Source organism: Rhopilema esculentum, chromosome 8 (genome assembly GCF_057945365.1).
Source record: "Rhopilema esculentum isolate cy_ngs chromosome 8, ASM5794536v1, whole genome shotgun sequence".
Taxonomy (NCBI): Eukaryota; Metazoa; Cnidaria; class Scyphozoa; order Rhizostomeae; family Rhizostomatidae; genus Rhopilema; species Rhopilema esculentum.
Genome location: NC_142822.1, coordinates 4,670,557 through 4,696,974, shown reverse-complemented (window position 1 = coordinate 4,696,974; position 26,418 = coordinate 4,670,557). Strand labels below are relative to the sequence as shown.

Sequence of the window (26,418 nt, the reverse complement as noted above, 5' to 3'; positions counted from 1 at the left end):
GAGAGGCAGATGATCCTTATGTTCTTTCCTTGCTGCCTCACATTGATCTCAACATTGAAGTAAGGGAGAGGGGGGAAGCATTGGTGGACATTCGGGAGTGCCCCAATACTTTGGAAGACAATAGTCTGTTGTTCTAAAACAATGGACAAATGTGACGTCATCTTAACAAAACTGTAGGCTTGTCAGCCCCAATATCTGGCCAATTGTGCGCCACTGTGGGGAGGTGATAGACAAATATCTGTTTGTCTCATAATTTTTCTCCAAGATTGTAGTATGTATTTCAGAAATAAAGAGTGCGAGCATTTTGAAGATTCTTCTTATTACTTTGATGGTAATTTGATATGAAAATATTCTTTCCATTTCTTAGTTCAGATTTTCATATGAGCACAAGAGTTTACTGTACACTAGAAGGTAACATGTTGCGCCTACTTCTTTGACCATACCATACATTTTGTATATTTTAGACTTTCATCATATATCTACATATAAGGATAAATGATAATCCGTACCTTACTTTTACAAACTGGTTGAATACTTTTGCTCATGAAATCTAACTCGAGGTTTCAAACTTTTGAGAGCAAGTGAACATTGATTGGCTCCTGTTCTGCACCATTGGTTGTTTAGTGGCGTGGTTGGCGGGCGTCGCATATAAAGGACACTGCTTGCTCCTGCTAGCCCTCTTATGGTAGACGCCCATGGGTAGAAGTGAAGTAATTAGAAATCAATTACGTACTTTTCTTCAATCTTTCCAGTTGATAAGTAATTAAAGACCCGTTGTGGAGAGGGGCAAATCATTCAAAGGTGCGAGGATGGCTCAGTTGCTGGAGGCGCTGACTATAGACCCAAAGGTCCGTGGTTCGAGTCCCTGGCATGCCAGAGTCGGGAGAGTTGCTGGCTCTCTGTAATTCCAGGCATAGGAATCACGAGGTGTGGTCACATCGAGAGGAAAGACCAGGACACTGCTCGATAAGCATAAGCTTCTAAGTGTCCTGAAAACTACCTTTGGATGCTAGGTAGCAACAAATACAAATACAAAACCAAGAAAATCTTGGTTTTGTATTTGTATTTGTTTTAGTTAAATTGCGTTATATTGAATTAGTTATATTGAATAGTAAGAGAGAATTTCGCTGACTCTAGCCAAGTACGTCTGAAATAACCAGATTATAGTAAGAAAATTATTGATATAAAAAATGATTTAAAAAATAAAAACACATAAGATCATCAATCAAGAATATTTTTTCATTGCGGAACTGCCCTGTGAGAAATATTCAAGAATAGAATTTTTTTTCTTTCTCTTGGATACGACAGGTTAAGGGTCATTTACATCTGTTCAAATTATTACAGAGTCTGACCTAAGCCAGTAACAGTTGGGAATGAACCTCCATTGCCCCCGTGATAAAGCAAAGACTGAATATGTCTGCCGTCAGAAAAGCATCAATTATCTAATGCCGGTTTTCAATTCATTCAAGTACCAGGCGTCACTTCAATTAGGCGACGATGTGGATAGGATTTCCTGGACTGAAAAGCAAGAGATATCGCACACAATCGCATGGATTTAAAGCGACGTGTGTCTACGAGGAGTGGCTAAATGCTATTATCTTCCATTTCGCTGTCAACTGTTGAACAACCTTGCAGTGTATCGTGTTATTTTTAGGTCAAGAGGTCGTTTTGTTTGGGCCCCAATAATGACAAGACATATTTGGCCCCGTCTTGGAAAATCCAATTTCCAAAATGACACAAGAACTGGTTTATGGAGTAACCGATACACATGAATAGCCAGTGATATCATGGTCATATCGTTTTACCGTTTCTTTTTCACTTTTGCAATCGAACTTTGAGGACTGTCAAGCGCGTGCACCGAATTCATGGAGTGAACTTTGCCTGGATTTTAGTGTATGGTAACTACAGATATTCATTTTGTTGCCTATTGACACTGTTGCAGGAATACTACCATATCATCACTTTTGATGCATTTCAAAAGCGTTGCGTGAAACCGTAACTTGTCGTCTATTATCATGGAAAATTCCTGGACTTTGCTGGGTTGCTTGCTACTTGCAAACTGTCTTTTATGTTTCGCTTTTCCTAACAAAGAAGCTGGCATATCAAAGGACTATTCTTCAAGAGTCTTTAGATACGAAGAATTCTTGCACCAGAAAGCGATAAAACAAGCTTTTATGAAGAAAATATTGGAAAAACTAGGCATGAAGGCCAGGCCACCTCCTATACCTTTAGACAAAAGAAAACCAAATCTCCCTCGACCTCTTATCGATGGTGGACTTACAACTTCTGTTGAAGAAGACCCAGAGAAAAAAGTTGATATCGTGGTGTCATCTGAAGAAGGTTACGTACCAAAATTTTGTCATGCAAACTCTTCGCACTAAATAACTTTAGCTTTAACTTCAAATCTTTAAATTTCAATAGTTAATTGCAGCAATATTGATATAGAAATTATAGGGTGAAAACTATTAACATGTGAATGATACTTAATTTTATAAGATATTTAATTTTATATCTATAACATTATAAGATATTTAATTTTTCAAGATGTTTTATACAATGTTATGCTTGTGCAATCACGGTTACTTAGTCCATGCTTTTTGCTGTTTCAGTTCTTGGAATACTTTTGGAAATTTTTAAGTCGCCTTTCTTAATCAAACCATGGAGCCTTCGAAAAATCACATGTAGAAATCATCTACGATGTTACTTGAAAATTTAAAGAAAAAGCCTGAGAAGAGACTGGTCTTGAATTCTGAAGACCTGATACAGTTAAAGTTTGATTCTTGCTTATTGTCATTGGCAATAGATAAGCATATGTATATCGACCGGAAGACTAAATTTGCTGAAGCCAAATTTACCTACAAAAATTTGACATGGTTTGTTACATTTTCGGCCTTTTTACAGCCACATCCATGAGTATAACCCATATATTTAAATTCAAGATAGCCATCTCCTCGCATCAAAGAAAAGTAGGCCTATTCGATCTATGGGGGAATCTGTGGCTTTTACTGACGTTTGATTCACATGTTAATTTGTATGCCCGAAATGCACTCGTTTGCTAGGGTGCAAGCTCCCGTGAACCACCTCCTCCTCCCAATCCTAAATGTGTCTAGCCGTAACATTCGTAGGCATGACGGCTAGGGAAAAAAAACTTTCAAAAAATCTTCATATTTGAATTTTAGAAAATACCACTTAAAAAAAGTTAAACAAATTCTACGCGCGTCGTTTGTACGTAAAGTTGACGACCAAGAATAGGAATAGAGTGAATTTGATCATATCACATATATACTGTAAAATAGATTTCTGAGACGGTTTTTTACTTTCTAGGTGACGATGCAAATTGCCAGGCAAAAGATGGGTGCTTTATATTCAAGATTAATCATAGGTTTTTGAGCAAGCACAAAATAGAATACGCTGCACTGCATGCACACAAAGAAGGGACAACTAAAGGAAAAGATTCAGAGAGAATAACCATTTTTCTTGATGAGGCTGAAAATCGCGCATTTTCAAGAACAAAACGAGACAATGTCAATATCTTTGACAAAAAAAACTCAATGCCAAGGAGCTCTGATGACCGTGACACTCAGAAAGTGACGTTTCGGACAGATTCGCACGGCTCAACCGATAGCTTAAAAGCAAGGCCTAATGACGTCAGAAAAATGAACCAAGCTCATCAGAACCGACAAAAAAGAGATGTTGAAGAAACTTCAAGAGAGAGTTTTAATGAAGGTGGAAACGCAACCAGGCTTGCTCTCGAAACAGAAGCTACAGTGCCGGAGAATGGATGGTTCACTGTTTTTGTAAACGATATAGTAGGTGGTTGGCAACATCAAATGAGTGGTAACTCTGTTAAACATAGGGTACAGATAAAGGGTGCTAACCTTACAATCACTACGAAAATCCGATATAGGCCCTTCATGGTTTTGAAATTGAAAGAGAAAAGCTCTCGACGTCGCACAAGGCGCTCTTACGCCAAAGAATGCGTTCCCGGTTATGACAAATGCTGTCTTCGCAAACTTTTCGTCAGGTTCAGGGACATCAACTGGCATGACTGGATAATCAAGCCTGACGGCTATCAAGTGAACTACTGCGAAGGAAGGTGTACAGGCACGGGGATAACTTCAGCTCGTAGCCATGCCTTCATTAAGCGAAACCTAATTGCAAGCAGAAAACACCCGGACCTGCAAACATGCTGTGTACCATTGAAATTTGAGCCACTCACTTTACTGCACCATGACGACGATGGTACTATCCTGAAATCATCTCTACAAAACATGTCTGTGTTAGAATGTGGCTGCGTTTAGAGTCAAAGCTGAGAACTAGCTTCGTTTACTTATTTCCTTTTGCTGAATTAAATTCTAAGACAAGTTAGAAGTAGTTGAAGGAAGTGCTTAGCTCCCTTAAGGGCCCAGATGAAAAAAGTCCTAGGGCCTAGCCAAAGAACTATGGTATCCTTTGGTGCCAGTTAATGTGGCTGTCGGTTTCTTCATTGCTTTCAGAATTCAATCGGAATTATTCCTGAAATAAGGGAGCTTCTAGCTCCGCCAACTAACTAATAGGGCACAATGTGCACCCATTGCAGAATTCACTTTGAACTTTAACCACTGAACACACGCAAAGCATTGTGGTAAGATCATTTCGATACAATTTAATCAATATAATTTTGGCTGTGAGTGCATTAAGCAGTCACAAAAAACGAACGAATATCCAGACTACAAGACTACACGTCTTCCAAGTCACGTGGTAATGGATTGCCACCAAATACACATAGCTTTATCAAAAACAGCAAAAAATGGCCGCAGTTTCTTTACAACCAAGTCAATATGCAATTAAATTTTTGATAAAAAGTTTTCACCGCGATGCTTTGGATCAGAATATTACCACTATCCGTGTTAAATTTCAATTAATGAGCATGGGTATAAAATAAGTGTTTGTAAAATAGTTTACAAATGAGGTTTAGACTGCATGTAGAGCAAGCTGGCATTGCTACTGCAGTGTACATATACAACGACGATGAACATGGCTTTTGAATCCAAACGACGGGTTATAAGAATGGCGCTTCATACCATTTGCCACACCTGTGAGTGGATGAACCATTTGTTCAAAACTGATAGTGACCAATGAGATTTCTGACAGCTTGTCACTTGCCATTGAGAGTTTTCTTACGTTGGACATTGTACTTCTTAAAAGTCTAACATATTTTATAGAGGTGACAGGTAAAGAGTGCTTCAATGAAAAATTGGGCAATGAATAAGAAGACTTCCTGGCAAAAAGTATATAAACACCAACACAGTTCTAGCCATAAAAGAAAAAGTGTCTGTAGCTATAAAGGATTTCATGAGGCGAATGATAAACAGAAATTAATTCCCCAAGAAATTGTCTCTGAGGAAGTCGTTCGCTCACAATAGCCTATAAACACAACCATGATAGAAATACCAGACCATATAAACCAAATTTCATTTTTGCTGAGGGAGCAGTATTGGATTTAACCGTTCAATATCAGGTCTGGGTTTTACAGGGCTTCAATGCCACTTTCGTTATAACAGTGTTATTTTGATAAGATCCATACAGACACGGGGGGTTTGAGCCAGGTCAAAGGAAACTTATTATCCCCCCCCTCCCCCCAGAGTCTTGCTAGTTAATGTCCCTGATGAAGCCTTTGATAAAGCAATTCTTTTTAACCCTGATCTTGAAAAACCATTGCCTATTTTTCACATGTTAGTAAAAAACAGTCGTTCCACGCAGTCCAAACGAGTCCAAATCAAAATACGGAAAAAACTCAGTGCACTTTTATCGAATAAAACTAAAATAGTAAAGCAAAGTATTGCCTCGTGTCACCATTCAAAATTTTCGTTTAGCAGAAAGTTTTTGAGGAATTTTGGAGTGCGTGGAGACGAGAGTTGCCCAATGACGCAAGTTTCCACACTGCAGTTTAAGTTATTCGTTTTACTTTAAAAAATCAACCAAACTGAACTGATGTTGTGATTCTCTGTGTCTTTTTCTTATAAAGAATACAAATTCTGTTGTTTAGATATTTACACCAGGACGAGGGAATGCCAGGTGGGGGCAATACTCCCCTTGCTTTTATTATAACAAACGAACGTAAACATGAAATATTTTGCACATAGCTTGTTATTTGTATCTGGCCTTGCTTAGGATGCACCGGCATCCAAGGGTGGTACCGTGAAGAGATCGTTGGTAGATTAACAAAAAGTCTCATTGCCAGTGCTATTGATCGTGAGAAAAACTGTAACGAAACCCCCAACATCCCTTATTTGCATCCTTTTAGCAAGGACTAGCAATAGCAAAAGCTCTATCATCTTTCTGGAAACAGCGGCTTGCTTAGAAGTATCATACTATTTAGAACTTGTGGGAAAGTTTCCTTTTTCTGAGACACAGCTCCTTTTCCTACCTGTGATGCCCTTCCAATTTTTGAAACGCATTTGACAACTCTGTATATATACAACAAGTGTTCTAAAGGGATCGGAGCCAGGGTTCGAAGTAAAGAGGGAGGATGCAAAGAACAACTAGTTTCAAAACACTTGTTGTTACTTTTTTCCCAAAAAATCAAGCAAAAAAGGTATTGCTCCAAGGGCCGCGAAATCAGAGGCCCTAACTTGTGGACTTGCGAAAACCCAGTAATTTTTTGAAGGGCTTCTGAAACACTTTTTGCTGCGCTCAATCTTCATTCAGAAAATATTTGCGAGTTAAGACATTGGTTTAACAATTTGATACAAAGCCAGTTGCGTGATCTCACCTTAACAATGTTTCAACCCACAACTGCTATCATAAAACGGCTCAAACATGTACACTCAATTTTCGAGAGATCATATCGTGCAAAGTTTTATTATCTACAAAAACTCCATGACTCCTTTAGGTCCTGCATTGGGCAATAGGCCAAAAAACTAATCTTAAAAACATAGTGTGTTGTGTGAAGTATTGTAATGTATTTTATGATTTCTTTAATGGTAGGGTTTTTGAAAATGGATAAACACTAATTCAGACTAACATGAAGCAATTTCATGGATTGCGTAAAGCAGTTAATTTACTGCAAAAGGATCGGGTACATTATTTCCATGGAACAGAGTTTGAATCGATTTACTGAATTTCTTTGAATTTCGGGCATTCTTTCATCTAGCAATCAGACACATATTTTCGACCCTTAAAACTGTGTAATCCGATATTGTAATTGATAGTTCTAATAATGTTTGGTATCACAAAGAGGTTTTGAATACAGACGAAGTGCAACTTAACATCTTTTCATCTTTTCAAAGTCATGACTTTTTTTCAATTAAGCTCAAGGCAATAGAGTTCTAAAGTGATGACGTCACAAAAGTCTAATTTCAAAGTTTTTGAATTTGGATACCATAGCCTGAACGAGCATCATAAAATACCTATAAATATGCAAAATCAGTCAAATGTGTTACGAATTGGCTGGGATATGGTCACATATGTATTTGCTCTTTCCCCATCAAACCCTGTATTTTGGTCTCTGTTCATAACTTTAGGAACAGAGCCAAATTAACAGTGATTCTTTAGCAAACTTCAAATCTTTCATTGGCAATATCTCAACTGATTTTAGACATATTTGACTAATTTTGCATATTTGGAAGTATTTCATGGTGATCTTTTATGTTATGTGGTTAAAATTAAAAAATTCTAAAGATACAGTAGGTTTTTGGTGAGGTCACACTTTAAAATTCTATTGAAATTATTGATAAAGCTTAACGATCACTTTTGTGGAAGGCCATGGTAGCAGGCATAAACAGACGCAAAGCACATTGCAACGTGAATGAACAAGGACAACTTGTCATATCAGACAATTGAGGGGCGGTTTAACTGGTCATCAATGAAATGACGCTCCTTAACTATTCAAGCACGTTTATCTCCGTCAATGAAACATTAAGTAGGCTTATTCAACGGCAGGCAGTAATCGGGGGAGATAATCTTGAATTTGGCTTAACATTTAACTGACATTGCTATTCAAAAAGATTGAATTGATAATGTGCCTTGCCCATAAATGGAGATTTTGGATGGTCTTATATCATTGTCGTCTAAAATGGCAGGTGACTCTCTCATATATCTTAAGCTTTGGTCGATGGACTGTCATGTTTCATGAATTTTCAAATACTGTCTCTGTCAATGTTAACTGTTTTACTAAATTAATAAAAATAGTGGGGGAAAGAAATATGAACGCTTTTGCATTCTGGCGAAAGGGTTTGACTTAGTCCAATACCTCATTAATATTTCCACCAGTAAACAGCGCTACATACATTATTATCAATTTGGGAACAAAATACTGTTTTCTCAACATGTCAAGGTGATACAGAGTTGCGAAAGTCTTTTCTGAATTATCTGGTTTAACTTGCTTTTGCATTGTATTGCATCAGAATGCTTGGAACAGCCAATAATTTGCGTTGTGCTTTTTCTATTTTTCATTTATTTTCCCAGATACATCTACTTACATTTATCTTTCAGCCAGAACAATGTTGACGTTCTACAAAAATATCATACAAGCAACAATAAAAAAACATATTTCATAACCTCTTTCTTTTTCTATAGTAAACCAACATTATTCCTATGGAGAGAGAGGGATGGCTGAATTTGCATTACGAACTGACCTTAGTGTTTCAAGAATTTTGGTAGGGATTGCATTGGTGTTTTCTTCTAAAGAGGATAGCCCTTTAGAGTTTTGGAGCACTTCAAAAGAGTAAACAGACATTATCAAAAAATTCGTACTGTATTTTCATTAAGATTAAAAAGATTGTAGCATTTCGTAATAAAAATGAGACATGAATCGCAAAGCGATAGAAAAATAAGTTCTGCAAAAGTGAAATCAATTTCATTATGACTTTATGACAATATTGACAATTAAGACAGCAAGTATGGCATTTAAAGTTAGAAAAGGGTACGAGAAAAAGCTGGATCTTGTATTCTCATGTGATGCAGAAACACAGCAAAACAAAAACTGAAATTACACGACTCACACAAAGTTAAAGATACAGCCCTCTTTAATGCCAGCGATGTTGGATGTTCAAAGAAGAGGGCACGGACCATCGTTTATTTTCAAACACTTCTACAATATCTGTAACACAGTCTTAAATAGGAAGCAAAATGCCTTCTCCATATATGAACGTCGTTCCAATGGCACCAATGACAGTTTAACATATAAACAAAAGTCTGTTAAGAAAAGAGGCGGTGTAGGGAAAGAAAAGCGCAAAGGGGATGATAAGGAAAAAAAGGAACATACGAGAAAAGACCATGGGAAAGCTGATGACTGATATCAGGGGTAGAACAACTAACCTTCATGATATAGTCAGATTGAGACTAACGGGTGGTCACCGTTGGGTCTAAGGGTCTTCGGCTCAGAACATAAACAGGGGTATCGACCATTGTGGTAGCAAAACCATAAATTCCACTGTCGATGGATACTTCAGAGCCACGTCTACATACTTCAAAAAAGCTGGCAAAACATTTTTCTGGAAAGCTTCTACATGGCATGATACTGAGTCGAGAAAACATATTTAGCATTCTCAAAACCAGTTGCGGATTCTGGCTTGCCATCAACTGAAATCTGGCAAGTCCACCCAAGAGATCAAACATCTGATACGTGCTAGAAAACTTTTAAGATCGATAAAATTGTCTAAACATCACTAAAAAACTCTGCGTGCGCTGGTTGTATGTAGGATCTGAAAAATGCCAATGGGTCTGTTTACTATGAGCTTAAATCCTCATTTAAACCTAGGTATCGATCAAGAGGCCTTTTACAGAAACATTTTCTTTCAGAAGGGTTTTTGGACAAATACTTCATCGGATAGATTTGCTAATCCTCTGTACTATTACTCTATAAATCAATCTCTCCTGAGAGCTTATTAAGATTTACTTCATATACTTCAAATAAATTATGTATAAAGCACAATATATTAATTAGTGATTGTTTTATAACAAATATAAAACATTTTCTCTCCGTGTTTGCAAAATTATTCTAAACGCAAATGAATATCGTCACTATCAATACGATTTGGTTTGCTGCCAATTAAAAATCGTTCAAAAACTTTTTTGTCAAACTGACATGCCACTGTCCTACCTTGACAAAGCCCTGGCTGCTTGTAGCACGTGATGGGACAAGATTGTAAGTTGCTGCTTGACAACTGACCAGTCATCTTCATTATTCTGTATAACCTGGTACATTGCATCAGTTACGCCCGGAAAGCAGGAACCAGAATACTGATCGTGAGCTGACGGAGCAAACACGACATTCCTGGAGGAGAAAACAACAAGAAAAAAGTTAGAAACCTCTACTTTAAATGACCTGGGGAATGTTGAACTACTATATCAGAAAAGACAGGCAATATAGGCAGATGAAATCATGATGAATCAGATATTTCAAAGCCCTTGGTTAAAAATTCACATACTGGCTACATATTTAACCGTTTCTACATACATTTTTCTTTGCAACGATTACAGAATTCATTTCGGAAATGAAAAACGCAAGTTTGATTGTAAATAAGTTGGTCTGGCCAGATATTGCCACTACTTTTCTAATTAATTTGACAGACTTGGCGTTAACTCTGCAAATTTTCCTGGCTTTTTGGATGACATAGTTCCTTCATCTAATCCCATGTCTTCTACACACAGGGAAGAGAAAGCTGGCTACACGCAGAAAACCAAACAAAGCATGATCTTTTAACATTAAAGGACAATCATCAACACAGTCAGCAACAATTTGCACAAACAGGGACAGGGTTAATCAAGCAGAGACAGAAGACAAGAACAGAATTCAAAATAATATCAAGTGGAATCGAAGATGACAGAAATCTCAACCAAGAGATTGGTCTAGACCATAAGTAATGAAAAAACACAAAGCTTGACTCTTTGCTGCTATTGCAAGCAGAGGTTGTTTAAAAAAACCATTACTTTACACTCTTACTTCATTAACGGGCGTCCAGGAAGTCCTGAGGTTGAGAGAAAACTTCTCTCCACTTGCATCATTTGGTCATTTGCCATTCGTACTTGCAGGTCACTATAAGAATATGGTCGTACATAAATATAGCAAATACCATATGAATAAAACAGAAATGTATCAGTTTTAAAAAATCAAGATTTTTTTGTACTAAAATAAAAAAAATTTTATACTATATATAAAAATTATATACTATAAAAATTATTTCCAAATTGTCGGCAAATAGTCGGCATAGTTTTTAGGGGGCTCGTACTCAAACAATAATTTTGAAAATCCTTAGATTCCAATGAATAATCCCTTTTGCTCCTTTAGTTCTTAAACGATGGTCCCCCTACAAAAATTATATCATTGTTAAGTTAGTGGCACATACAAAGAACACTTTTATTGTGTGAAATCTGACAAAGCTACTCTGGAAAACAAATCCTGACTGGCCAGATCTTCGGATGTGATTTAAGTTGAAATGCCTTTTATGCGTCGATAGAATCAACTGCTAAGCCATGTGTCACAAATATTCCAATTCACTTCAGCCGATCAAGTGTCCAGATCAAAAGATTAAGCGGTATTCATTAATTTGCTTGAATGAAGTCAAAGTAACGAGTAAAACTGGGTCAGTAAATCCTGTACTCAAGTCTGAACGATGAACAGATTATGATGAAACAAGGATAGAGTAGGTATACGAAGCTACTGCTGTGCTAAAGCCTTGTCATGCATTATATAAATTGGTGGTAGTGGTGGGTCGCTTGTCTCTACGTTTAACTCACCTCTTTCGATCAAGAGAATTGAGGGAAACGTGAAATGATTCGGCTGCTTCAGCAAATTTCTTTATTTGTGCTTGTAAATCATCTACGACAAAGTTAATCAAATTTCGTGTTAAAACAGCCGTTCATTGTGGTTGCTTGCTTTGAAAAATTGCCAGATGCCAGTACAAAAACATGCTTCTATTTCTCAGCTTTGGTTTTCAAGTTACATCAACCCTTCATACATGAACCTGATAACATGCTTAATGCAACCACTAAAATCAGCATTTGGATCGAATTAAATTTCGTTAGGTAATTGAGAAGATCTCGAAGCCGTTACTTTTGATATTTGATGCACCTTTGGCAAGGGCAAAGCAACAGATCATTGACACCTTTTCAAAAGCTGGATTAAAAGAAGATAAATCTCGACTAATCTGGGTTATTCATGGAATTTTGTTTCTCTCTTCATAAGCCCTTGTCAATCTTTAACATCAATGTAAGCATGGAAAAGATAAAATTCTTCACTCAGACCACTTTCTCTTCGGCGATAACTATAGCGTCGTAAGATGATATCAAAATTTCAAGCTTTCTTCTTTACCTTTATGAGAGGGGTGAGTCTATTAATAGTTGTTTGAGTATGCTTTACTGACAAAATATCGGTACAGATCCGCAGAAATCATAATAATTAAAGATATTCTTTCAAGAACAGAATAGCAAAACAAAGTGAAATGTTTTAAAAGAATTTCCTGCAAAATATTTCTTTTTATCTTCGTCAACAACTAACAAAGATGGAATTTTTAGTTCTGGGCATTGAAACTAAACTCTCACCGAGACTTATTCCCTGCAACTTCAAAGCCTGCCCATACTTCGTCTCCAAGCTGTCCTTACAACGCGACAACTTCCAGGCAAGTCTTGTAAAATTGAAAGGCAACAGTTCGCCGTCTGCAAGAGTCATACCCATTTGAGCCCAAATACGCCCAAGAGCAAGATGATAAGAGAACTTTGGATCAACAAAGGACGTCATCCAATGAAAAGAATCGTGTAGAGAGTGGTAGACTGGGTACGACATTGCATGATTGTAGTCATCCTGAAAAAGCAAAACAGATACGTATCATTACAATGGTGACTATTCATAGAGTCTCTTCCCATTTTCAGAAGATGTTGCCTCTATATGAGAAGTACTGCCCAATCTTGTGAAATCATCAGACATTTTCAGAGATCAGCCAAACATTTTATTCTCTATTGTTAAAAACACCCTCTTTTGTTAAACTCAACCTTTTAAAATCACTGTTTTATCTGAAAAGGTCTCTCATTTGATACTGATTCCAAGCAACTGACAGCAAATTCAGATCAACGTTTTAAACGTTCTTCAAAACATAGCATTGACATGCACAAGCATTATTAAAAAAAACATACATTCTTAAAGAATCGTTAAACAGCCACTCGCTGCAAACATTATTCTTAAAAATCTAACTGGTGTGAACTTGCAAGATATTTTACAAATATCCCATCCCATCCCATCCCATCCCATCCCATCCTAGCCTAGCCTAGCCTAGCCTAGCCTAGCCTAGCCTAGCCTAGCCTAGCCTAGCCTAACCTAGCCTAGCCTAGCCTAGCCTAGCCTAGCCTAGCCTAGCCTAGCCTAGCCTAGCCTAGCCTAGCCTAGCCTATCTCTGTTGGAGTCGTTCACACAAGTTCCAAAGCGATATTACCATGAACGCCCCCAAAATGTGACCCTTTCCAAAGAGGTCTGAAACGATACTAGTTTGGGACCGGTCAAATTTGAAACTGTTCCCCGCCGGACAGGGTCCTGGTGAAGGAGAACAATATGAAGCATATTCGTATTGTTCTTTGTAAACAGCTGCAAACAAACACACTAACCAATTAAAGATCACGTAATCATTTCAGTGAAAGAAGAACTGAATTTGGAATACTCACCCAATTGTACGTGTATCGAATGTCTACAACGGGAATGCCAAATCTGGTATAAAAATTCTTATGATCACTTCCAGCTCCAGGTGATCGAATTCTAGAAGAGAATAGTTTACAATAACAAACTCACATCCTAGTGATACGAGGTTTCTCATCAGCCTCTCATTCATTCAAAATTCATTTTTCAAGAAATAATCAAGGTTCCCATATGTTTGTTTTTACTGAATTCAAATTTACTTTTTTTCTAGTAGTACTATTATGATTAGCCGATGGATGGGGGGGGATGATTAGCCGATGGATGGGGGGATGATTAGCCGATGGATGGGGGGGGGGGGGATTGGGGGATGATCAGCTATTTTGCCAAATAAGAATCAGTTTCGGTGAGCCGTTTACCAAGCTTCTAGGAACGTAATAGAATGTAGAATGAAATTGTCATTGAAGGCTTCATCATCTTAGACTGACCTGACAAGCCACTAAAAAACAGAGGGTTAATACCGTGGATAGAAGGGCTGGGCCTTATCCGGGAACGATTTCCTCCAGTCTTCATAAACTGATTTTGATTCATCATCTGGATCTTTAACCTATGAAAGAAAATTCAGAGACCTGTATTTCAAAAGAACCAACTCAACTAAATGAACTTGCTACAATATAATTTTCGAAGGACAACAAGAAGAAATAGTGACATTACACGAGCGTCCTTTAAACAAATTTTTCCATATTGCAATGTAACTGAAATATGAATACAAAGCTATGGTAATAAAGCTAGACTATAGAATGTTCTGTGTTGACATTTCTAAAATCTAATTGAAAGAACATTTGTCACTTTTACTTCTTTAAGTAACATAAAATTTATACATAACATCTTTCATAACTTGTATACCTGACGAGCTGCCTCAAAAACCATGTTGGCTAGCTGATCAGATCCCTTGACATCAATAGAATAATTTCCTACGTAACGACAAGAATGAGAACCCTTACGCGAAAATGAACAAATAATCATCAACAAGTGCTACCAGAAGGACTATACAAGAATTAGATTACTTACGAGAAAAGGGAGAATTTGAAAAACATTAACTTGGTAACTTAAATCACTCTTGAATACGGACTGCAGATTTGTGTACCATAGCTAGGTAGAGTCATATTTGAAGGATTAAAATTTGATAAGAGTAACATTATTCTTCCAACACTAAATTTTCTTTGCAACTGTCGAAGACATTATTAGCCTGAAAAATTCTCCTTCCCAGATGAATATAAACAAAAGGGCTCAAAGGTACAAAAACACACATTTAAAGGCAATCTGTCACGACGTTGATTGGTTATAAGAACAAAGGGATTTTTATTGTTTCCAGTCCCCCTTTAATTTATCGCGCTGTAAAAAATATGGCGGAGCGCTGGAATCGTGTTTAGGCTATTGTTCCAGCTATTGTTCTCGTTAACCAATCCACAACGAGACAGATTGCCTTTAAGAGAAGCCTCAGATCAGTACATAATACATGAAATTCCTACAATTGATCAGACCTTTATCTCGGGTGTTCAAGGATTTGCAATTATCATGGATCTAGATACGCTTATATTGGATAACAAAGACAAAAACAGACATATTGGCTCCTTCTTCTATGACGTAGACTTGCCATATGGGCTGCTTGATTAGCAAATATTTAAGAACCTTAAAGCTTCCATGCGCTAAAAAAATTGAAATTGTACATAGTATCTTAGCAATGCGTGGGCAGGCTGTGACAGTTGATATGCAAGGTGCAAACAAAAATATCTTTAGCAATTACCAACAGAGATTAATAATCAAAAGGTGTTTTACCATGAACAGAGCTATCCGAATTCAAGTAAGCAACGACTGTACTCTTAAGCATACTGGCATAATCCTGCAATAAAACCGAAGGAGATTAACTCGTGTTATTCTTGTTTTTGAGGTAAAAACGTTCTAAAACACAGCAATGAGTGGAGCATCCGCCTGAATTATAACGTTATTCGACAATAGCTTGAATTGAAAACAACAAATCAAATCCTAATAACTTGCATGGAAAATATAAGGTTTAGAACAACAAACCTAAAAACTTTTATGATTCGATTGAAAAAGGCCAGAATTTAATGAAAACAATGAAACAACTAAATAATTGCAGTCTTTTTTTATAAAACTCAATGTCCTATCTTCTTTGTGTATATTTTGCTTTTTAAAAGGAGTTGTAGTTCTATTAGAAGTCGAAGCGTACATACATATAAACTTATTTTGGGTATGAAAAAGGGGGATTTTTTTCTTATTATTTTTCTTTTCTTATAAACCATACAAAAAGTAAATCAAGGTATCATTATCACTATTGCTAGCAATGAAATCTTTCTCTATAAAAACAAGCAACAACATTTTGATGTAGTATTTACAAGTCTTTACTTGACAACTTTCACTCTAAGAGATCTAACAGTTTATGCGGTACCCTTTAGGTTAAATTGTTTAGTATCTAGAAATACTTGGCAATCTTTAGTAGCAATTGATAGAATATGGTAGAATATTGTAGCAATTGATGGGGTATTAGGGGTTTAATGAAAGTATAAAGTAGTATATAGTAAAACTTGGTAGCATTTTGAAATACTTGGCAATCTTTAGTAGCAATTGATAGAATATGGTAGAATATTGTAGCACCTGATGGGGTATTAGGGGTTTAATGAAAGTATAAAGTAGTATATAGTAAAACTTGGTAGCATTTTGAAATACTTGGCAATCTTTAGTAGCAATTGATAGAATATGGTAGAATATTGTAGCAATTGATGGGGTATTAGGGGTTTAATGAAAGTATAAAGTAGTATATAGTAAAACTTGGTAGCATTTTGAAATACTTGGAAATCTTTAGTAGCAATCGATAGAATATGGTAGAATATTGTAGCAATTGATGGGGTATTAGGGGTTTAATGAAAGTATAAAGTAGTATATAGTAAAACTTGGTAGCATTTTGAAATACTTGGCAATCTTTAGTAGCAATTGATAGAATATGGTAGAATATTGTAGCAATTGATGGGGTATTAGGGGTTTAATGAAAGTATAAAGTAGTATATAGTAAAACTTGGTAGCATTTTGAAATACTTGGAAATCTTTAGTAGCAATCGATAGAATATGGTAGAATATTGTAGCAATTGATGGGGTAGTAGGGGTTTAATGAAAGTATAAAGTAGTATATAGTAAAACTTGGTAGCATTTTGAAATACTTGGCAATCTTTAGTAGCAATTGATAGAATATGGTAGAATATTGTAGCAATTGATAGGGTATTAGGGGTTTAATGAAAGTTTAAAGTAGTATATAGTAAAACTTGGTAGCATTTTGAAATACTTGGCAATCTTTAGTAGCAATTGATAGAATATGGTAGAATATTGTAGCACTTGATAGGGTATAAGGGGTTTAATGAAAGTTTAAAGTAGTATTTGGTAAAATGAGGTAATCTTTGCTGTATAAGATATTATTTTGTAGAAATTGGTAGAATTATACAACAAATGTCAGATAGTAAAATGAGTAACTAATAATGTTGGAAGTATCAATATATGTTTGTCACCTCAACCCATTCTGTAGAACCAACGAGGCCGTATTCTTCGCCGTCCCAGTTACAAAACATGAGCGTTCTCCTTGGTCTCCAACCTATGATGCAATATTAAAAGTGTACCGTCAGATACACGTTACCATCCCTGCTAAGAAAATACCGTAGAATCCTGATATAACGAACTCCGAATATAACGAACTAAATGTTTTGTTCCTTTCGATTCTGCCTAACAAGCTCCTTATAAATTCTCTCGGTATAATGAACCCCGGATCTACCGAACTCTCGTTATAACGAACACTTTTCATAAATTTTTCATCTGTTATTTTTGTTTATTTATTTTCGATGTTCATTTATCACTTTCTCTTGTGGGAAAATCATTTTTGTAATCGGCAAAACATGCTGATGATATATTTCAAGCACTTGCTGATAGACTCAGTGCACGAGAGAAAGGTTTGATTGCGTCAGAAATTACTGCGAATGAGTATATTGACAGTAACGAATACCTTCTTACATATGAGACATTGGCAATGAGCGACGACAAAAATTTATTGAGAGACCCAGATGGAGAAACAGAAGAATACAAATAAGTATGTGGAGTAATCGAAGACATCATTTAGGCACCAACTAGGAGCAAAGTGATACCAACTTTGCCAATCTTTTAGTTCAAAATTATAAAAGGAACATTAAGTTTTTCATTTTCAATGACCATTCAGCTGTATTATTTGAATTCAGATTGGTTTTTTGGAGTTAAATGTGCACAGAGGTCGGAGATAGCTTAAACAAGCCCACCGCAGGTTTTTTAGGCGTGAACTGCGAAAGGACCCAAAAAAACGTTACCTCTCGATTTAACAAACTCTCGATACAACGAACTATTTTCTGGTTCCCTTCAAAGTTCGTTACATCTGGATTCCACTGTAATATAGTAAACTAGCCTAACATTAATTAGAAAAAAATCTAGCAAAAAAAGGCAATTACGAGTCTACAGCTAGAATTTCCTTGAGAGGGGAGTAGAAGGGGTGATGAGAGGAAAGGTCAAGGAGAGGTAGGGAGGAGATAAGGAAGGGGCGAGGAGAGAAAGGGGTGAGAAGAGAAAAGGGCTAGGAGAGGAAAGGGCGATGAAAGAAAGGGACGAGGAGAGGAAGGGCGATGGAAGGAAGGGGCGAGGAGAGGAAGGGCGATGGAAGGAAGGGGCGAGGAGAGGCATGGTGAGGGAAGGAAGGTCGAGGAGAGTAAAGGTCAAGGAGAGGTAGGGAGGAGATAAGGAAGGGGCGAGGAGAGAAAGGGGTGAGGAGAGAAAAGGGCTAGGAGAGGAAAGGGCGATGAAAGAAAGGGGCGAGGAGAGGGAGGACGATGGAAGGAAGGGGCGAGGAGAGGAAGGGCGATGGAAGGAAGGGGCGAGGAGAGGAATGGTGATGGAAGGAAGGGGCGAGGAGAGGAAGGGCGATGGAAGGAAGGGGCGAGGAGAGGAAGGGCGATGGAAGGAAGGGGCGAGGAGAGGAATGGTGATGGAAGGAAAGGGCGAGGAGAGGAATGGTGATGGAAAGAAGGGGCGAGGAGAGTAAAGGTCAAGGAGAGGTAGGGAGGAGATAAGGAAGGGGCGAGGAGAGAAAGGGGTGAGGAGAGAAAAGGGCTAGGAGAGGAAAGGGCGATGAAAGAAAGGGGCGAGGAGAGGAAGGACGATGATAGGAAGGGGCGAGGAGAGGAATGGTGAGGGAAGGAAGGTTGAGGAGAGTAAAGGTCAAGGAGAGGTAGGGAGGAGATAAGGAAGGGGCGAGGAGAGAAAGGGGTGAGAAGAGAAAAGGGCTAGGAGAGGAAAGGGCGATGAAAGAAAGGGGCGAGGAGAGGAAGGGCGATGGAAGAAAGGGGCGAGGAGAGGCATGGTGAGGGAAGGAAGGTCGAGGAGAGTAAAGGTCAAGGAGAGGTAGGGAGGAGATAAGGAAGGGGCGAGGAGAGAAAGGGGCTAGGAGAGGAACGGGCGATGAAAAAGGGGCAAGGAGAGGAAGGGCGATGAAAGGAAGGGTTGAGGAGAGGAGGGATCGAATGGTGAGGGGGCAAGAAGAGGAAGGGTTAGGGAGAGGTAGGGTCGAGGAGAGGGGAGGAAAGGGTGAGGAGAGGAAAGGGCGATGAAAGAAAGGGCCTAGGAGAGGAAGGGCGATGGAAGGAAGGGTCTGGGAAAGGAAATGTCGAGAAAAGGAAGGGTGGAGCAGAGGTTGGGTCGAGGAGAGGAAGGGTCGAGGAGAGAAGAGACGAGGAAAGGAAAGGGCGATGGAAGGAAGGGTCGTGGAGAAACGGGCGGTGAAGAAAAGAGCGAGGAGAGGGTCGTCTCCTCAGCAAGAAAAGCACATTTTTCTGTTTCGCGGACAGTTTCAATACTAACACATATCGCTACACAGAGTCCAGAAAAAGTGAGGAATATGAGAAAGGTTGTTGAGAAAAAGTACATAGAATTACACCGGCAACATGCCTTGTCTCATTGTTATTTTCAGAAAGGTTTTCAAAGTTTTGGCTACTTGAGATGAGGAGGGATATACAATTTTTAGTACCCTGTCACTACACAAACAACATAATCTTTATTCTGAAAGGGGATGTCCCTACCCAGTGCCCCTCTGGCTACGGCATCTCGTGTCTTAACTTGATACAATAAATCAAAACGATTCTTTTAGACTTTACACCACCATAATCTAACCTTTCTTCACAGCTACTCCGACAGCACGTATTATTTCCATTAAAGTAGAAGAACCACTTGACGGATCTACTGCTCCCATCACCCACGCATCGTGATGATTGCCCAGAACAACTATTCGATCTAAGAAACAAATAATGTATTTCAAAATGAAGTCTTCAACATTATCACATAGTAAAAGAGAATCATTAAAGGCCAAAGGTATGAAAGTAGATAACACGTGGAAGTGATCGAATCATATGTTACCTGGCTCCACACTCCCTTTTACAGTTGCAATAACATTGTATATGTCACGCCTTTCTCTCTTTGTGTTTACTTCTAAACGGACAACTCTATGATAAAAGTGTTTTGTGCAATCAGTGTAAGATTAAAGTCTCAAATTCCACCTAAAAATTGCCGCCTATACTGGTACATACTTCATTATCCCTGAGCTGCTGGTGGGCCTAAATCCTGCCCCATGTAAAACCTTTCTTCCAGATAACCATTAAACTAGGTTACTACACTCAAAACAAGACAGAAAGTTATGGTCGTCTCGATTCGATAATAACACTTATTATTGCGACCACATCGTCACTACGTCAACACATCTGTAAAAAATATGGTAACTGCATTTTAAATTAAAGGAAATAACACCAAACCAGAAAAATTCTTAATCAGTTTATTTCAATCTGTACCTTGTATTATTTTCACTCATTGTTATTCTATATTTTGTTTCCAAACCCCCACTCCAGTCCGTCCAATCTTCTGGAATGTTGATACCATCCAGAAGGCTAAAACAAAAATGGTCTCTGAAAGCAGCTTTGGAGATGGATAAAATTCAAAATTATTCAGGATTAAAACGAGTGTAGCAATTTAAAATGCAATGAGATTGTTTAGATTATACAAACATTTTGGTTATTAGATTTCCAAAATACCCCGCATCCCACGGAATGGTGGCCTTGTACATTGCAACTTGAATGACAGATCAAATTCAATATACTATACGATTATAGCTAAACACCATGTTAAAACAGAGCATAGGCAATGAAAAAAATTTAGATGCTGAACCAAGCATGTTGCATGGTCAACTGAATAAATTTTAAGAAAAAAAAATAGGTAATGGTTTCATCAATTCTATCAATTAATCATTCATTTTCACAAGCCAGCTCTTAACTGTTCTACATTTTTGAAATTCGATATTTAGATCAAGAAATTTTTCAATCTATATTCACGTTAACCTAGAACTTCTAGAATCTGTGTGGCTTCGGAGATCATTTTGCGCAATAAGTAACAGCGATATTATATCAATGTTTCTTCAAAAGATACCTTATAAAGGGCAATGCATCTTGATAAGAAATCGGCTGAACTGGGATCCTAGGCAAAATTGCATCACTTTCATTTATTCTAAAAGCATGATCTGTGGTAGAAAAAATCATAATCAAACAATGAGGAGACAACAAACATTTCACCATCAAAGTATATCGTCATTTTCAAGAATAACGAGGAACAACACAACAAAATTGGAGCTATTCATGCCTGACCGAAAAATTGTAGCAAACCTTAAGAAAGAGGTGACAAATGCCTCTAGCAAAGCGACATCAACTAAACTGAATAACAAGCATTGGAAGACAGTTGTCATGAATATAGGTGTAAATAAATGGGGCAAAACTTTGTTTTTTTCCCGTATATAAGTACATAAATTGTCATGGTAATAAGTGAATTGATTATTATTAGCTTTGATACATGGAGCCCTCTCTTTTCACAATATCAATAAGTCAAGGTTTTTGAATGGCTGAGTAAATTGGAGAAGGAAGGATAACATTTACATGAACTTTTTAGACCTCAATGAGTCAAGGATAAGACCAAATTAATCATGATGTGTTTTCTACAGCTCATTCTACAGCCATGCTAAGCATAAAATAGTCCTTTATATCATTGACCAGCATAGTTTAATTGCTATATCGGCTAGTATAGGCTCTATATGTAGAGTAAAAGCCAAAGAAAAGCACAGTTGTCAAGATAAGTGCACAGTCAAACATGCATAACATTGTTCACACATTGCCACTGTCCACTGGCACTTCTTACTCTGAGACAAAATGACGTTGCATGTGGCAAAACAGGGTTTTCTAGAGATCAAGATCAGATGGATATACATATCATTTAACAAAATGAAAGTTTTGCTATGTTAAATCATCATCCTAGACCTTAACCTGTAACAATCTCTTAATCAGGGGCGAAACTACCGGGGGGGTGTGGGGGGGGGGGGGGGGTGTGACACCCCCCCCCCCCCCCCCCCCAATCCAAAAAATAGTCGATTTCGCAGGGCAATCGAAGATTTCGCAGGGCGCCAAGAAGAGCTTTATTGCCACGCAGAAATGACACCTCTGAAGTTTGTAAAGAGCCGTTTAGGAATTTTGAAATGGAAATATCGTATTTGTTATGAACCTCCCTTCCTGACATTGCATTTTAGAGAACGGAACAGGTATGTAAGAAAAGCTCCGTTATTTGAAGCATTTCATTACAGAAAGTCATAGCCAATGGATGCAATGATTGATGCATATGTTTCATAAATCAATCAGGAGATGTATGAAAGGAAACATCTTCCTCTGTCATTCACAACTACGTATCTAAAACGAAAGGTTGCCGTTTCTTTTCTTCCCCAACGTCTAACACTAGAGTTTTAGCATGACATTCCCCTCCCTATTTTTCCCAATAAACAATAATGTTTTCAATAAACAATCAGTTTATTTAGCACAATAGTATTTTTGCTAAATTTTTGTCTGAAAAATGCTTTTTAGCCCTTTTTACAAGGTATAATTTCAAAAAATTTCTTCACGTCGGACCCAACCATGGTGGGTCCTCCTACCTCACTAAACTCGACTCTTAGCCCCACTGGGTTAAATATCGTTACGCTGTCTACATGATGTAACCCCCCAATTAGCTGTTTATTAGCTTAATTTTGCAAACCAACATTAAATGAAGTGAATATAAAAAACAATTTACGCTCACGTAGAGAAATAGAAATTTCATAGGCAATGAAGTTTCAAGTTTGTTTTATTGCTTAGAAGTTTATCCTTGGTAAAGACCAGTGTACACTGGTAAAGCTTTCACTAGTAACCTATAGACAAACCGTTGCTACAATGTCTGCAGGGCACCACTCAGTTTTGCAGGGCAGAAACCCTTTTCACCCCCCCAAAACAATTGGCCAAGTTATGCCCCTGCTCTTAATTTACACTCACCTGTGGATGGGTAGCCAGGGGTTAATGGGTCCCCATCTCCCAGTTGCACAGTTCCTCGTTGCACCCCATCAGGTGGCATCCACCATGATTTGGGATACGATGAAGTACCTGATGCATAATCTGCTGGATCTGTATACAGTATCATCCCAATCGCACCAGCAGCTTCACCTAATGCGACCTGAATAAAGGAAGAATAGATGAGATCAAGTAAGGTTTTATGAAAAATTAACCCTCTTATTACATTTTTATATTTAAAGGGTACATAACTTTGATTTCAAATACTTTACTTTCTAAAAATCGAAAGAGAAAGGAGATGTACTTTAAAGCTTTTTCTACCAAAATCAAATGTTCAATACAAATTAGACTACAGATAGAATAATATATGCTCCTTGTAGCCCAAATTTCCCTCTATAACTCCAAGAGAAATTACCTTTACTTACCTTGTTAGCCCTAAAATTCTTCCCATACCTTGCAATCAATATTCTCCCCTTACAGCTGATGTTGAGTTTCTTCAAATACTCAAAATCTTTTGCAGTTCCATAATTGATATAGACAAGTTTACCCTGTAAATGCAAGGGTGAAGCTATAGTCTAATAGTAGATTTCAAAACAAAAGATAGAATATAATTAAAAATGCACCCATCTTCAATACAAACTTATCAGGTAGCTCAGTTTTGCATTCCTGTAGAATTAAACATTTTTGCAACAACAAAGTAGAGGATCACATATCTAATTAAACAATCTCTTTTCCAATTAAAAGCTCACATTTGGCTTTTCATATCACATTTCAGCTCTTACAAATTATAATACCCCAAAGTATAAAAAATCTACAAATAATAAAGAGGACCTAGTGTTTGAAGCTATGCTGGGTAATTCTGCAAAAGAATTAAATAAAAGTTTTATGACCACCTTTAACATATGCTTTATTGATCATTATTTGATATCTTAGAAGAAAATATTTCCAAACAATTTTTTGTGGTACAAAAGTTGAAAATAGCTTCGAAGTAAGCAAACATTTTGAAAAGCACTGACGTTCAAAGATAACATTTGTATTTGGAGCTCTTAGATAATATATTGTACTCTACCTCAACATGCTTGGCTGCAGCGTATGCATTAAATGGAACAGCTACATTTTTCACAAATTCATCTTTCCACAGTCTACTTTCATTTGCATGTGTGGTAAAACTCAAATTTCCAGATAGCCCATCCACAATTGAAATTTTCCCTGGCTTTTCAGGATATGATAAAAGGACATTATATTTTTTCAATTCTACATTCTCTTTCCCCAGATACTCTGCCCATTTTTTAAAGATGAATTGTTTTGCTTGATAAGCATCATCATCTGATCCCGCAATATGTTGAACTGATGTAAAATTCCTAGAAATGATGATTTACAAGATTAGCAGAATAAATGTTTTATTGTGAAGACAGCAAATATTTTATGCACAATTCAACCACCACCTTCCTTGCATAGTGATAAAAAATAAAACGCAAAAGCTATCCACTTTACATGAAAAGCCTCTGGGAGACTATCAGTAAAATAACATACTATTGTACTCACATTAAATTTTCTTTGATATTTGATGCACCCATTTCATTTTTTACCATATCATGAAACTTTGCATAATCACTTCCAGTACCAGACTCCTTTGAACTATCATTCCGTGTCTTAATGCTTCTTTCAAGAAAAAATCCAGCAACAAATGCAATGCCAAATAGGATCATCATGGCAAACAACAAAAATATACGAGCTTTCCATAATTGCTTTCTGTGCCGCAAGCCTCCCATAAGCTGTACATTTTCATCATCATTAATACTTTCCATCTTTCTAACCTAAACCAAAAATGAAAAAAGGTACTAGACAAAAGAAATTTCTTACCTGCATCAAAATTTTTGAAATGAAAACAAATACTTTCTTTTACAGTATTGAATTTGACAATAAAACATGTTTTTACTTATGCTTAAGAAAGCTCACTTGAAGAAAACATTATCAACATCTATTGCCATCAACAAATTCAAAATAAAAGATCAGAGTCCATATCATACCTAGATAAATACAAACTCGATTAACACCGAAACTCTCTCGTACAGGTTTTAATCAAAAGACAAGCAAATTTCTGATATCTTAATGCCATATTTTGAGAAGTCAGGCATTTACCATTTGGAAGACAGAAGCTAGTAGAAATAATTTCAGACTTTTGACTCTATTTAACAACCAGTCTGCAACTTTAGGCAAACACATGGACAGTGGGGTCAGTTTGATACTGCAAGCCAACATTGCAACTGTATATAAAACTAACCATCAAAGTTGAACGGAAACAATATATTGCATCCCAATAAGGTTTGCATGCATCACAGTTTGTGAAATTTGATATTGGTAAAAGGAATGAGCTTGTCTGGGAGATGAGTTACACCCTGTTTGACTTAAGGAGGTGACATGAAGATGTTATGACTTTTTATTTTTTCTACCTAGCATCAGAAGATAGTCAAGCAGTGTCTTTGTCCTTTCTCTCTATGTAACAAACCTCATTATTTATACGCCTGTAGTTGCATGATTAATTAACAGGAAGATTGTTTAAACCAAGGATGCCTGTATAAGAAAAGGACAGGGGGACAAACTTGTGAATAGTACATCAAAACTCTATCAGATGTGCCTGTTTCCTTTGCATTTTGTAAGGGCACATACTGCCCCTGAAACTGAAGAGGTGGCGCACTTGCCTCTTACTGCCAAAATGCTGCAGGTGCTTAGGTCAAACATACATGCTTTAGTTAACTTTCACAAAGCTTTGAGATGGCATTCTGTGTAGCGATTTGAAAAGAAGGTTCCTTGAAAACACTATTGGCGAAATTAATTGCATTGTGCTTATATTTAAATAATTCTTGTATTGTAACGGTCAGGTTTTTGTTTTCCATTATCCATAACATTATGAATTTAAACCTTGACCTTGTGGCAAATTAAAATGTTTCTAAGCTCAAAAACTGTCACTAACAGAGTTGGTAAGATAAATTTTACTAAATCAATTAAGAGTTCGTCACAGCTATCTTTATATTCATTCTTATATATTTTAAGTTGCAGTCAAAATTTTGCTTACCTCAATGAGCGTCCTTGTTTTATTGTCAACTTCTGGCTACCCTGTTTTTGCCTCGTTTTGCACAACACTAAAAGCAGTCACGTGTCTACAAGACATATAATGGGTCCCAGGCATCTCTATGGTCCCTGGTCCCTTGTTTGTTCCCGAGTAACAATTCATATATTTTATTTTGCCTAAAATACAATGCAGGTCAAGTACATCGGCTCCGACGAAGGTTGGAACATGGGGGCATGCCCCCCAGATATTGCAAAAAAGTTCGT

At 37.3% G+C, this 26,418-nt stretch overlaps 2 protein-coding genes across 2 annotated transcripts; one reads left to right on the top strand and one right to left on the bottom strand.

Annotated features, from left to right (window-relative positions):
* Positions 1–1,479: 1,479 nt before the first annotated feature.
* LOC135694935 (uncharacterized) lies at positions 1,480–9,762 on the top strand. Its single transcript, XM_065213828.2, has 2 exons — positions 1,480–2,340; positions 3,325–9,762. The coding sequence occupies exons 1-2, from the start codon at positions 2,016–2,018 to the stop codon at positions 4,299–4,301; spliced, it is 1,302 nt and encodes a 433-aa protein (XP_065069900.2). The 5' UTR covers positions 1,480–2,015; the 3' UTR covers positions 4,302–9,762.
* LOC135694927 (putative N-acetylated-alpha-linked acidic dipeptidase) lies at positions 8,818–26,298 on the bottom strand. The gene is made up of 18 exons (XM_065213816.2): positions 26,159–26,298; positions 24,628–24,899; positions 24,152–24,443; positions 23,508–23,630; positions 23,068–23,245; positions 21,155–21,245; positions 20,524–20,619; positions 20,096–20,181; positions 19,853–19,972; positions 17,182–17,264; positions 15,443–15,506; positions 14,510–14,577; positions 14,125–14,210; positions 13,636–13,726; positions 12,526–12,784; positions 11,722–11,803; positions 10,928–11,020; positions 8,818–10,258 (listed from the first exon to the last, which is right to left on the bottom strand). Exons 2-18 carry the CDS (start codon positions 24,888–24,890, stop codon positions 10,081–10,083), a joined length of 2,253 nt encoding a protein of 750 aa, XP_065069888.2. The 5' UTR covers positions 24,891–24,899; positions 26,159–26,298; the 3' UTR covers positions 8,818–10,080.
* Positions 26,299–26,418: the final 120 nt, after the last annotated feature.

Bases quoted from the DNA above. Each gene is read 5' to 3' on its own strand.
- LOC135694935 (XM_065213828.2), top strand. From the start codon at position 2,016: ATGGAAAATTCCTGGACTTTGCTGGGTTGCTTGCTACTTGCAAACTGT. The intron at 2,341-3,324 runs GTTACGTACCAA...TTTACTTTCTAG, and splicing joins CGTGGTGTCATCTGAAGAAG to GTGACGATGCAAATTGCCAG.
- LOC135694927 (XM_065213816.2), bottom strand. From the start codon at position 24,890: ATGGAAAGTATTAATGATGATGAAAATGTACAGCTTATGGGAGGCTTG. The intron at 15,507-17,181 runs GTGACAAACATA...GTTTTATTGCAG, and splicing joins GTTCTACAGAATGGGTTGAG to GATTATGCCAGTATGCTTAA. The intron at 11,021-11,721 runs GTGAGTTAAACG...ATATTCTTATAG, and splicing joins AATTCTCTTGATCGAAAGAG to TGACCTGCAAGTACGAATGG.